This window comes from Musca domestica, unplaced genomic scaffold (genome assembly GCF_030504385.1).
Source record: "Musca domestica strain aabys unplaced genomic scaffold, Musca_domestica.polishedcontigs.V.1.1 45, whole genome shotgun sequence".
NCBI classification, from domain to species: domain Eukaryota; kingdom Metazoa; phylum Arthropoda; class Insecta; order Diptera; family Muscidae; genus Musca; species Musca domestica.
The window spans coordinates 3,749,352-3,764,038 of record NW_026712335.1 but is presented as its reverse complement, the minus strand read 5'-3'; the positions used below and the strand labels follow the sequence as shown (position 1 = coordinate 3,764,038).

Sequence of the window (14,687 nt, the reverse complement as noted above, 5' to 3'; positions counted from 1 at the left end):
TTAAAAGCTCTCAAAATATACATATTTTATATATAACAGTAAGGTATATTGTGGTTTATCCCGGTCCTTGAACCCATAATCAAGGTGTGCACTCTACTTGCTATGATCCATCATAGATCATATTATATCATTTGACTCATATATCAGTTGCCGCATTTTGAAGCGAGTCAATGCAGTCAACCGAAAATTTTCTATGGTATATGTATATCTGCATCTTGAAATAATACTTACATAACAATACACCTAGGTATGTACTAGTAAATAAATCTAGGTATGTTCTAATAAAAAAAAACTCGTGGTAATATATATTTGTCTTTTCTTTTGTGTATTTTTTTCTTCATTTAATTTTTTTTATAAAAAACTCTTGAGTTGTATTCGGTTATTTAAACTAACAAACCATACTCTCACATCGAGTAAAACATACAAAAAATAATAATAAAATGTCTTAACTTATTACAAGTATGCTAAATGAAATTAAAAAAAGTAACTTTACGATGACCATATGGACCGGTGCTGCCACCGGTGTTATGAAAACATTAGCATTTCCAACAGATGCAAAATTAAGCAGTGTGTGAGGCAGGTTTTTAATATTTCCAAAAGTTGGGATTTTGTTCCATGCGCCTTTGGAAATTTGTATACCAGTTTTGTAACGTTGATAATGGCACCATTGGTTGATTGCTCATCGGTGGTAGTTCATGAGGTGTTACACTGAAACTGGAGGCATAGTTGAAGAAATTCTCCAACATTTTCTGACTGAATTGCAAGTTAGCATTGGCATTCGACTGTGACAAAGAAAACAATGAAAGTAATTAAATAAAACATGTTATGAGTAGCACTCTCTCTACTTACCACTGCCGGTGTTAGTTGTGTTATGGTCATTTCTGGTTCCACAGATATACCAATTTGTGCAGTATGCGAAATTTCTTGAGCACCGAATTGCATAGCATTCTCCTGAGCCTCTAGCTCATGCGACTTTTTCAATTGTGAGATTTTAAATATAGCCGAGGGTTTACTGTTCGAGATGTGTCCTAAATATTGCCATGTTGGTGCCGCTGAGGCATCTGGCCAAGAGAAATACACAGCCGCCGACATGCCATCGGGCAGGGGTTGGACACCGGTTAGGAACACCACAATATAGTTAACATGATCTATGTCTGGTACATTAATCAGCAGTTTGTTTTCATCCACCGGTGTGAAGTCTGTTTGAGGCTGTGCACAACAATGTTGAGATGAATGAATGTTGTTCCGCGACATATCAGATGGATTGTTCCACAGACAACTTACCAGTCTTCCAGAGATAATTAAGCCAAACATGATCCAAATAGAGGTTATATTACAAAAATTAAAATAATTATAGAAAAATACTGTTGCAACAGTTTAAGGGAACTCTTGTTTACGTTTGTTCTAGAACAAAATAATTTTGACGTTTTGTTTGACCTCTGCCGGCAATGTGTTGCCATATTTGTTAAGTGATTGTCAATAAGAGATGACTGCCTATTTCAGTGATGTCAATCGAACCGAATTAATAGTGATGTTAGAAAACGTCCAGAAAAATTGTAAAACAACTTACCAGTCTTCCTGAGATAATTTGACCAAAAATGATTCAAATAGAGGTCATATTGCAATCATTAAAATAATATAAAAATATTGTTGCAACAGCCAATTTAAGAGAACTTTTGTTTACATTTGTCCATCGAGTTGATTGTCAATAAGATCTGACTGGCTATTTTAGTGATGTCTATCGAACCGAATACTTATGATCAATCAAATCACGAGGCTTCCAGATATAATTAAGCCAAACCTGTTTTAAATGGAGGTAATAACATAAAAATTAATATAATTGTAAAGAAGCATGTCCCAATAAGAAAGGTTGCTCAACTTCGAAAAAACAAGGAAAATGCAACTCTGTGCCGGAGTCTTATAGTGTCAAATATATATTTTAAAATGCAACAATTGGTTTTGTTTATTTCAATATTTTATTCACAAAATTACTACATTGGGAAAAACCCACAAAATATGAATGAAATATTGGGGTTTCTCCACAAAATTGAATTCAAAATAGATTGGAAATGTTGTTTCATCACAAATTAATAAATTTTGTTGCCCGACAACGTGGAAAATATGCCTTTTTGTTGCACCTAAATTTCAAATAATATAAAATTATTTCCTTTTTAATTCAAAATAATACACACACATATATAAATTGTGTATATATTTTGACAGAATAGGTGCACAAAAGAAAAAAATTGTATTTAAGGGATAGCTTTGATGGTTACAAGGATTTTTAAAATGCCAAAACTGATATATGGGCTAATTGACATTAATGCTAAGTAATAATATTGTAGCTTGTAGGTCCTTTACAAGTAATATTGATGATAAAACGCAGAGAAAAGGTTTCAATATAATTGTTATTTTCAATTTTCGAAACCGTAAATGCTTCTCATATAATGATACCTCCCAATTAAAGTGATCTTGAAAATGTGTATTTCTTCAATGTGGTATTTTGGGTTTCGATTGGATTACACTTCCCTTAGGCTCCATATCACGGCTTAAGATTTTAGCCAAATTTTTGAATTTAGTATTTTGTGTTCTTAAGAATGTGTATTTTGTTCGGTTCAAACAACAATTTCAAAACGAATTGTTTTCAGTCTAGTATTTTGTGTTCCTAAAGGGTAGAAGTATAGGCCAGAGAAATCTATGGTTTTCTAAAATGTACCATAAGCCGATATATGCCAATTTGGGTCATATACTCACGTTCCATAGACCCAATTAACACTTGCAATGTTAAACTCACTATTTTTAGTTCATTTTAGTCGCAGTATATGGACATAGCAAAAATGTTTTCTTTTTGAACTATTTAATTTAATTTTTATAAAAAATAGCGCCTTTAAAAGTAGTGTAGATATGTATCCCTTTACTAAGCAATTCAGATTTTTAATATAACAGTCTAAGGGCCTGTTTCTCTATGAAGGTACGAAACTGAATGCGACAGAAAAGCCCAATTCCAATCGAAATTTTCATTTTTTAAATAAATCAAAAATTTAAAAATATTTTTGGTTTGTAGCCACTGTTGCATCGTCATTTAGGAATGTGTATTATCGTGCTCCAATTTTCTATAAATCGAGCTAAACCAAATACCTCTATAGCTTATATGCAAAACAAACAAGTCGCACAACTACGTCCATATTAGCAATTATGCTTATTTTATTTGGTTTATTATTTAAAACTTAAATACTAATTCCTCGGCGTAAACCCACATCGTATTGGTTTACCGATTATTTTTTTGCTCAGTCAACATCTACATGTGAGATACTTAAAATCATATTTTCATCATTTAAAATATTGCATTATTTTTTGGGGTGACCAAAGTGTGGAGTGGCAAGATTAGAACTAATTATAAATGTAAACTAACCTATTAGAAATATCATACGAGAATGGTAATAATTGAGTATTTTTTTTCACAGCATTTAACGTCGCCACATGCTAGCTGCTCCAACGCCTATGCCACCAGATGATACCCCACGTCGCACGGCTTCCAAGTCTTCGGGACGATTTTCTCTATAGGCTCTTTTCGAATCTTCAAATTCCCTTAAACGTTGATTATATCTGTCGATTTGATCGCGTAGTATAGCATCTTCATGCATAGCTCGCCGTTCGTCAAATTCCAAACAACCGGATCCATCGAGACGTTCCAAATCCAACCATCCACGGAATCGTACACAAACGCCATTCATTATGAAATACGACTTGATGTAGACCTTACCATGTTCCTTGTCGAAATCGCATTCTTTGTCATGTATATAGGGATTCTGTGTAGCATTGAAGACCAATTGTAAATTTGTGCCTGAAGCAACAAACGATATCTCGGTATGACCCTCACGGCATCCATTTTGAAAACGTATTTGACGCTCCTCTAAGGCTCGTTCACGATATCCCGTATAACGTATCTCACTTTCACGGCTAAGGCGACGAAATAGCTCATCACTCTCGAATTTGGACTTCTGGTCCGGTACCACTCTGGGCATCTTAAAGATGAATCGTGGTTTTGGCTGCTCATATAGACCGATAGAGTCGTATGGAAGCATTCCAGCTAATGCTGCTTCGTTCATTGTATTTTGATTCTCAAAGAAACAGCAAAGACTTTGGGCCTGGGAATAATCCACCCACTTGTGTTGAGCCGCTATTTTTGTGGTTTTTTATTTGAAACGTTAGGGAAGAAAAGTTTTTTCTCTTTTATTTGCTGCTTAAATTTAAGCAATGTCTTTCGTCTGTAGTGAGATAATTCCGAAATCAAGAATGTATGAATCGAATTGTATTATACTTATTTTTTTGCGGTTTTTCCAGCAGAGAACCAAGGCTTGTTGAATATTTCTGTCGGCGTTCACGTTAAAAATGAAAATGGCGACTAACGAACGGCGTTTATAGTTTACCAGCTATTCACTGAAGAATGATAACATTTTGATCCTTTAAGCTTCGTTTACATTAAGCCTTTTTGTGATAATTTCGCCCCATTGGAGGTTTTATGAGAGGTTACAATAATTATATAGAAAAAAATAATAATATTAAATCGGCTCTGACATCCCTTTATAATATTCCATGCTGTAATGCCAAGCAGCCATGTATCGACACATTAATAAATCAATGTACGTATATTTATTTAACTATTTTTTTAAAGGCTCAGTTTCAGGCAGGAATTAGCTTCGTGAAGTAAAGGAATTAGCTTCGTGAAGTAAAGGTTATTTCTATGGCTTTCCCTTCTGCTATATTTTTGGGATACGCTAAACTTAGAATGAATTCCAGTAACAGAAAATAAAAGTGTGGAATGTAAGGAATTGAATGAGGTTAATTACATTTTTTACATCCCTCTCCCCTAGGGTAGTTAAAAAAAAACAATCTCCATCATTAGCTATGTGTACAAAATTTGAAATAATAAAAATCGGTATATTATTACAAACATATATAATTTTAGACAATCAGGCATGTCACAGAATGTAAAATCGTTCAAGAGTGAAAACGAAAACGGATTTAGCTTCTCTAAAAAACGGAAAACGCAAAAATTTTGCGTTTTGATATCACTTTCAAAAAGCAGGGTGAAATTGAAATGTTTGGTGATTTTAACGTAAAAAATAAACAGAAGACACATACATTTAACAGAAAATATTGTATTAACCAAATTCTCTTAGAATGAACATGTTTTTGGAATTTATTTTACAAAAAATCTATTATTTTTCTAATCCATGATGAAAATGCAAAAAAATATGCAGAAATGAACGGCAGACTTGTATTGTTGAATTATTGCCATGTGTTGAAGAAGAAGGTGTAGAAATGTAAAACTGACAGACCAAAAAGCAAGAAAGGGGAAAAACAAAAAAAAAAAAACAATTAATTGTTTGGTTTGAGACATTCTAACGTGAGTTCCGTCAATGCATCCTACAATTCCTGGAATTTCATAATTTTCAAAAAAGTACAATTTCGACTTTCTTTTTTCTTCGGAAGACATTCTAAATTTGATCCAATGTGGACAAATTTCAGCTTCAATTGCATTAATAACTCTCCACATAATTGTAGAAACTGTACTTCTCCCAAGGCTTAGCTCCACATCTCTACCTATAACTCCTTGAAATGCACCCGTAGCCAAAAACCTAAGCGTTGTTGCAAGCTGGATAATAGCCGGTATATTGGAACGTTTGAGGTGGGGAGAAATTTTTTCCAAAACTAAAACAAAAGCTTCTTTATTTAGCCGATAATAAGTTATAAATCTGTAGAAATAAATTATTATTAAAATAAATTTGAAAATAACTCATTGCTGGTGGATCCTTACTCTGCATTTGAGTGAGATAAAGGATCTGATGCGTTCCTCAATGTCCGGCGACGAATTTTTTCAGTAGACCGCTGAGTTATTTCTTCATCCATTACAGCAAGTATTGAAGCCCCTGGCATTTTTACTTTTGGTGTTTATATTATAAAAAACAATTTAAACTCCTTTTTAAATTGTCAATAATTTGTTTACGACCATTTTTTTTCATGGAGTTACCATATTTTTATTTCAAAAATGTGAAATGATTTTTTTTCCGGATTAGTCAAAACGTACGAGTGCTGAAGAAGCAAAAGCAAATCGTAACGATTTGGAAAAGGTGAAATAAATCGATTTCGTAAAACTTCTGTGACATGCCTGAATATAATGTAATAAAAAATGTCTGGGTACAAATGAAAATTTTCTCATCAATCAAAAGGTTTTATTTTTTCCCATCATTTGATGGTTTCTTAGGATCCGTTTTATCATTTTTGGGATTTTCAGCTGACTTTGCCGCCTTTGCTACTTTAGCTCTCTGCTCAGCTTCAGCCTTGGCCTTTGCCATTCGTGCCTCTTCCTCTTTCTTCAGTACTTCCTTTTCGGCTTCGGTTAATTCACCGAATATGCTGACCAACAAATCATGTAATTCACGTTCATGCTGTTTCTTGTTTCCCGTCGATGGTGCAGCGGCAGTGGGACGACCATGATACTGAATTTGCAAGCTAAAAATAAACAATCAAAAACCAAACAGCAACAACATCCGAATATAAGTATTCATTTCAATTTCTGTATAATTAACAAGCTAAAACTACATTTAATTAGTTGAAAATTCTAACACATTTCGCAAGCAAAAAAGGGCGCCATTACATTTCATTTCACTTATTCGAAAAAAAGTTTCTACAAATTGAAAATTCAATCATTTGATTCGCAGAAAAAACTTGTTCATGTCTCTTCTTTTTTTTTTTGCCAAGAAACGAAACGAAAGCGGTTTAGAACGTCATCCAATGGACGTTTTTTAACCAATAAATGTGCCAAATAAATGCGCCAATTTGCCAAATACCGTCACAAAATTAAATGAAGAAAACGAAAATATGATGAAAAGCCATCATAAAAATTCTTTATAAATTTCAAATATGTGTTTATGTGCTATAAATTTTTACACAATAAAAATGTTTATGTACGCTGATTATGAATATATATACTTTGTTATGTCTAAAATTATTATTTCGAAGATTTACAAACGAAATGACGAACTTAATATACACTCCATAAAAATATACGAATAATTTAATTTATAAAAATACGAATAATTCAATGTGGCTATTCACGGATTTATATTTTCAAAATCAGACGAAATTTCAACATTCGTTTATTTTTTGTTATCTGATTGTTATTGTGTTGTAATCACAATAAGGCAGCACCTATTGATTGTTCTAAAGATTGGTTTGAGCACGCGCCATGGTAGAAGAATACAGGTAGATGTTATGTCAAAAATTTAAAAATATTTTTTTTTAATAATTATATTTCTATTTGTTTTCCTGTACGACGCCAATTGGAGGTTGTTATGATATACATTTTTAACAATTGTAACAAATTTGAATAATTTTTCATTCAACATTTTCAATTTTAAAAATGGTTTGACAGTCCTGTCCCAGCAGCTGTGTCGAAGCGACTACCTGTATTCTTCTACCATGGCACGCACTATAAATGTGAAAATAATTATTGTGTTTAGAATAATCCATGGTAGAAGAATACAGTTAGATGCATCAACGCTTGGGAACATTGATAGGTCAAAAAATTTAAAATGTCTTTTTTTTCAAATTTAAGAAGATTTTTAAAGGAAACTACAATATACGCTTTTCAACAATTTATAACGTTTACATTCTGTTTCTTGAAGTCAACTACAATAAATTCGAAGTGTATTTTTAAATGGTGAAATTTTTTGGTAATTTTGAATGTAAACGTTCTTTTAGTCTTATTTCAAAGATTTGAAATGGCAAGTATTTATTGTGACTTACATCGCGTTTACATACATGTGTTGTGAAGTCATTAACCTTAAGTATTTTGCATTATAATAAGATTAGCGTATATTTCCATAGTCAAATTTATTGCGATTGGTCATTTATCACGATTATAAATATTTGTATGTAAACGTACTTTTAGTCGGTTTCTAATTAGTTATTTTAACTAATCTTTATTTATAATTCTCATTACTAAAAATATATACATATAAAATAAATTTTGTTACTCAAGTACCGATGGCGTGAAATTGCCCATATGTATTAATTTTTAATTTATACCCGTCGTCCGCGCAAATACATATACAAATGAATATATGGTGTGATTTGTTGGCATTAAAATATGCCAAAATGTATACATACATATAAATATATGTATGTTGATATACACTATATGTATGTATATTCAATACCAATAGTATTGAGAAAGAAACTTGACCAACCACACAATTATTCAAGCACAACTGAAAAAAATGGAACATGAAATCTGTTCTGAAATCTTATTTATATCAGTTCATTGAACATTTAATTGTTTTTTAAATGTATCTTTGTTTTTTTTTTGAATATTTCATGTAACTACTGAAATAAATTAAAGACACATTTAATGATATTTATACTCTGCGTATAGCGTGCAATGTATTAAACAGTAAGTGGGAATTTCTTAACTAATTTGAGCAGTATCAACTGGATCATGCAGCTCGTTTATATACCAAATCTTTACCCAGTTTAATCGTGGTAATTGACAAACAACAATGAATTGAACATTTTTTGTAGTAAATTTTATTGAGATTGGTCAATTAACGGAGTTAACACAGATAACGATCTTGTATATGAACTTACTTTTAAAATGAAAAATTAAAACAGAAATATTAATAAAAGAAGTTTCGTTTTTTAAACATAATGGTGTCATCATTTGCCGATCTCCTAAAATACTCCTCAATTCATAAAAATAATATCTAAAATTCACTCATTATAATATCTATCATCCCCAAAAATCGTCTTGAAATTGACTCTGATGATTGGCCAACCACATAAAATGTAATGTATATTTTCTATAGATAACTTTATTGTGAGTCGCAATTATCTGGACCTAAAAATGTAATACCTTGTATTGGACAAACGGAATAAAGCTGGGAATACATAAAGCGCTTATTTGGCTGGCTTAAGTCATCGGCTGGCTTCTTCGGAAATGAACAAAGGAGCCTAGGGCCAAAATCGAACTAGGTCAACCTAAAACTCCTTTGTTCATCTACGAAGAAGCCAGCCGATGACTTCAGGCAGCCAAATATGCGCTTTATGTATTTCCAACCTAAGAATTTTGAGTCACTGAAGGAGTACAGGATAGATCTACCAAAGATTCTATGAAAAATTCAAGGTTTCGAAAAATTCTAAAATGGTACCAAACTTGTAAAATTGTACCATTTTTTATTATGTGAACGATTGAGAGCTAAAAACTTGACACTTGGTATCAGAATCAAGGTTGGAAATAAATGAGGGCGTGTTTTTGGCAATTTGTACTAAGTGTTCGAACTGTACTAAATGGTACTAAATTTTGGAATAGTTAGGTTGAGGGTCAACCTGGAATTTTGAAATGTTGTATTGGAATTAATGTTGGTGTTTGGTTTGTGATAAATAGATGGTTTTGGAAATGTGAACTACAATTGTACGAAAAGTACTGAATTGTACTATATTTGGTCCTGCTTGAAGGAATGGAGATTCAATTCTGAAATTTTATATTTGGATAAATTTTAGTATCTGAGGTTGAGATTTGGAGGTGGTTTTGGATATTGGCGTATTATAGTTGTTTGAAAAGTACCAAATCGAACTAAATTTAGTATTGGGTAAAGGGATAGGGCTGGAATCCACGATTTGATATTGAAGTCTATGTTAGTGTCTGGAATTAAGAGGTGGTTTTGGATATACGTACTATAAATGTACGAAAAGTACTAAGTGGTACTTAATTGGGTATTGAATGAAGGTATAGATCTGAAATCCCGAAATTTGATATTGTAATTGATATCTGGCGATGGTTAAGGAAATGCGTTCTAAATTTGTACGAAAAGTACTAAGTGGTACTAAATGTGGTTGGGTAAAATGTCATGCGGTGAAGGGATAGGGCTAGAATCTTAGGATTTGGTGTCTGGAAATGTGTGCTATAATTGTGCGGAAAGTGCTAAATAGTACTAAATTTGGTGTTGGCTGAAGGAATAGAACTGACATTTTGAAATGTCATGTTCGAAAAGTACTAAGTAGTACTAAATTTGGAATTGGGTGTAGAGATGGGCCAGGAATCCTCAAATTTGATATTGAGGTCTCCACTGGTATCTGGAATTGAGAAACGGAGGTGGTTTTGGAAGTGTGTAAGATAATTGTTCAAAAAGTACAAAATGTTACTAAATTTCGTATTGAGTGAATATATAAAGTTGGAATCCCGAAACTTGATATTGAAGTCTCTGGAGGTAGTTTGGAAATGTGTGCTATAATTTTTCGAAAAGTATAAAATGGTACTAGATTTGGATTGGTTGTATTAGGTGAAGGTATAGAGCTAAAATACTCAATTTTCAAATTGAGGTCACTGTCAATGTCTATGGTTTACACATGGAGACGTTGAAATATTTTTGCACAGAAAAGTTAGATGTGGGTCCTTTGTGGAATGTGTTTTAATATCCACATCGGTAAACTCCAAAATGAAAGATGTTGAAGGCTTTTTGGTGTAACAGGTAAACATTCTCCTATTATTTTTTCCGAAAATATAAAATCTTAGTACGTTGTATAGTTTTGATTAAAAAAATTGAACAAACTGAATAAATTGTGCATTTTGAGGCCTAATGCGAGTTGTTAGAACGAATGTAAAATTTAAAGTTTGACTTTTCGCCGACGGAGTATATATATGATGATTTTTCAGATGATTTTTTAAAAATATTTTTTTATACCTCTAATGTTCCTTTAAAATATTTCCGATTTCGAGATCCAAAATTTCTAAAAAATCAACTCTTCATCCACTATTTCATCGTCTTCTTTTGACTTTCTTCTCAGAACAATTTTCTCTCACTTATTTTTCTTCAGAGTTTCAATCAAATTTCTTTCAACAAATCAAATTTTGCTGAATCTATAACAACCGATGCAGAATGGATTTTCCTTACAACTGTGTGAATCACTTCTTTTTACGCTATGGCCATAGATGGCATTAAAATATTCTGCAAACAATTTGCCAATCTTCATGCATTTTGTAATATCGTCGTTGTTAATGATGATACGATGGCGTATAAGTACTATTACAAATTCTTTGAACCAAATGTTACTCATACGCCGCATACACCGCTAAATCGGCTAAAATTGATTATTGGCCACAAATCATGTTTCTCGCTTTGATATATGAACAAATTAAAATGGACAGTTTAATTAAATTTTGTGAAATATTACATGCTCAACAAGAATTCGAGGCAGATACAAAAAAAGATTGATACAAAAGAAAAATGTTTTAAAAACAATTTTCTCACACATTGTGCAAAAAATTCCAATGGTCATCAAAAGTTTTATTGAATATTTCCAAGTCAAAAGAAAAAAACTAAAAACAAATAGCGAAAATTTTTATTAATTAATTCAACAAGCATTCGCGCCAGACACAAACACACACACACCCATATATTTGTGCAAAATTTGTTAACAAAATAAAATAAATAAAAATCAAAATTCCCAACAAAAACAACAACATTGTTGTTTACATACATTAAATAAACGGCGAATGCCAAGAAATTTTTAAACAATAAAATATAAACGAACGGCTAGCATCTAAACAAAGAGACATCAACCAACCAACCAATCAGCAGAGAAAAAAGCAACAACAATACAACGGGCAAAGTGTCGTCGTATTGCCGGTTGTTTTGTCATTATACGGTTGTTAAGTTTATGTATGTATGTATGGTTGATATCCACCTCTTAAGTATTAATGTTTGTGTGTGTGTGAGTGTTCCTTTTTATATTAAACAAAATAATTTTGGCAAGAACATCAAGTCAATGGGACAAAATTCAAAAAATAAAAAAAAAAAATATAAATTGAAAAAGAAATACAAAAAAGATGCAAATAAAACACAATAGATGAAATGTGTGGTATGAGGGGATCACCAATAGCAATTAGAGTATAGAAAAAAATAAAAATAAAATAAACTAGACACGTTCATCGTTTAGAAACGAATATAAATAAGAGGGATATTTGAGAAATTTTGTGAGGAATAATATAACAGACCAGCAAATGCTCGCTACTTCATAAGCGAAAAATCCAACTTAAAAGTTGAGATTCGTTTCAACACTTCACAATTCGTTCAGTTTGACTAAATTTTTTATTAAAAGGTTTTATATATTGTTAAAGTTTTTTCTTTTCCGGAAAGAATAATGTTTAAATGTAAATCTTTACCTTTTATATCAAAAAGTCTTCACAATCTTTCATTTTGAAATTTACAGAGAAGGATTTTAGTAAAGCCATTGCACAATGGACCCACATCTATTTTTTTTTTTGTGCAAAACTATTTTAACTTCTCCATGTGTAAACACTAGACACCAACAGTGAACTTAGTATCAAATTTCAGAATTTCAGCTCTATCCTTTCACCCAATACCAAATCTAGCAGCATTTAGATATTTTTGTAAAGATCAAATCTAATTTAAGGATTTTAGCTCTGTAATTTATGCCATTACCAAAATTGTGTACCATTTGGTACAATTATCAAAAACCTGCTCCAGAGACCAACAGTGACATTCATATCATGCTTCAGGATTCCAGTTCTATCTCTTCTAACTGAAGAACGGATTTCCAAACCCACCACAAAATCTTAATCTCAGCTACCAACGGAGACCTCAATATCAGATTTGGGCTCTATCCTTCTCCTAATACCCAATCTAGTACCACTTAGTACTTTTCGAACAAATATAGACACCAAAATTGACATCTATACCAAATTTCAGGATTTCAGGTCACCTTTGGCACGAATTATGGCCTTCAAAAGGCCAATGAAACCGTCACACGCTGCCCGAATGTTGCTATGCGGTATTTTTGCCCATTCCCGGCGAAGCGCTTGCTTGAGGTGATCAACACTTTGGAATTTTTTAGTGCCAACCTTGCTTTCCAAAATACTCTAGACACAATAGCCCAACGGATTTGTGTCCTGAGATTTTGGTGGCCATTGTGCGCTGGAAATGAAGCGAGGAACCTCATTTTGTAACCATTCTTGGGTGGCGTGTGCTGAGTGCGATGGTGCTGAGTCCTGTTGGAATGTCCAAGTCTGCGGCCAAAATGTTTGCGTGCCCAAGTCTTTAAAATACCCTCCAGAATATTTTCACGATAATTTTCGGCATTTATTCTGATGCCACGGTCGACTTATACGAGCGGAGAGCGACCATCGGCTGTTATGGCGGCCCTTGAGTTCTGGTGGCCAACCGAAGGTGCACATTTACAGCTGATCTCTTTGGCAAGTAAACACGATCATTTTGTTTGTTTACAAACTGCTGTACTACAAATGTTTTCTCATCGGAGACGGAGAAAACCAAATTCGACAGTTTACCACTTCCGTCTAAGCGAAGCAACTCTTTAGCTCTTTTGAGTCTATTTTCTTCCTGTTCCGGTGTAAGTTCTTGCACTTTTTGGAATTTCAATGGCTTTACCTCGAGCTCATTTTTCAATATTTTCCGAATGGAATATTGCGATATGTTCAGCTCACGAGCCATTTTTCGGCCACTGCTGCGCGGGTTTTGATCAAGTCGCTTCTTTACTTTTCGAATCATTTCTGCTGATGTTGCTGTATTTTCTGCCGTCCACTTCCTTGACGTGGGGCTACTGTACCAGTAATTTTAACAGCTGTCGGACGAGTGGCTTAGAAATAAGAGCAGTCTGAAGTTGGTTGCAGTTTTTTTCATCTCACCTTGTATGTCCAATTTAGGAGATTTGTACCATTTTTAGGAGATTTGTACCATTTTAGAAATTTTTATAACCTTAAAATTCGAAAATCTATTATGCAGTATGCATACTTGATATTCAAAATTTCAGAATTCTATTTTTAGTAGTCACATTTATTTCCAATATTTAATATATTCTACGACTACCTGTGGCTACCCAAAACAATACGCTTCAAACAAACATCTCTTGCAGTTCACAAAACAAGTTTCGATCTATTCCCATCCTTTTCATACCACCAATCGCATTTTTGTCACTATCAACCATTACACCGCAGTATTACACCCAGCCAATAATGTAACATACACACACATATACTTACACAACTATAAAGAAAATTTGTTTGCAATTAAATTATATTGGTAATGCATTCGAAAAAAAAATCAAAAATAAAATCTCGCCAAAGAGGAAAGCAACACCAAAAGGAATTTCAGTTACCTAAAGCAGAATAGGAAAGGAATGAAATGCAATTGTTCACATAAATAACGGCAACTATTCAGTGGTAATTTTTTTATGCGGACGATATGATTGAAATACGCGAGACCAACTACGAAATACAAAATTTTAATGTTGACGACGGTGATGTGCACCCAATTCCCTTTGTGATGATGGATAAGTGAATACGGGAACAATAAACGAAGGAAATGAACGACAAAAAAAAAAACAACCGACGACAATAAATATTTTCAAAATATTTAAATATTGTTATTCAAATATTATGTGAAGACAACAAATTGAAATAGTGAATACGAAACAAGCTAAGAAAAAAAAAACGAAAATATTTTTGCAATATACTTATTAAGACATTTTAAACGGGCCGCGACAAGAAAAAAAAGAGAGAGCATTTTGTTATTAATAGAAAAAATAAAATACTGCTAACAGTTAATTGTGAGAGTGAGAGAGCCACTTTGAAAATCAGAGAGTTGGGA

General features: G+C 32.8%; 3 protein-coding genes across 3 annotated transcripts in view; all 3 read right to left on the bottom strand.

The window, feature by feature from the left end:
• Positions 1–304: 304 nt before the first annotated feature.
• Positions 305–1,454, bottom strand: LOC101887978 (protein OPI10 homolog). The gene is made up of 3 exons (XM_005189020.4): positions 1,285–1,454; positions 850–1,209; positions 305–782 (listed from the first exon to the last, which is right to left on the bottom strand). The coding sequence occupies exons 1-3, from the start codon at positions 1,312–1,314 to the stop codon at positions 585–587; spliced, it is 588 nt and encodes a 195-aa protein (XP_005189077.2). The 5' UTR covers positions 1,315–1,454; the 3' UTR covers positions 305–584.
• Positions 1,455–3,176: 1,722 nt separating this feature from the next.
• Positions 3,177–4,386, bottom strand: LOC101888149 (protein big brother). The gene has a single exon (XM_005189021.4). The coding sequence runs from the start codon at positions 4,107–4,109 to the stop codon at positions 3,468–3,470; it is 642 nt and encodes a 213-aa protein (XP_005189078.1). The 5' UTR covers positions 4,110–4,386; the 3' UTR covers positions 3,177–3,467.
• A 1,149-nt stretch (positions 4,387–5,535) lies between these two features.
• LOC101888669 (2-oxoglutarate dehydrogenase-like, mitochondrial) overlaps positions 5,536–14,687 on the bottom strand; it is a 41,048-nt gene continuing 31,896 nt past the window's right edge. Inside the window, exon 11 of the mRNA XM_020038755.2 lies at positions 5,536–6,516. Within this exon, the coding sequence (XP_019894314.2) occupies positions 6,237–6,516 (280 nt within the window). The 3' untranslated portion in view covers positions 5,536–6,236. The remainder of the gene's footprint in view (positions 6,517–14,687) is intronic.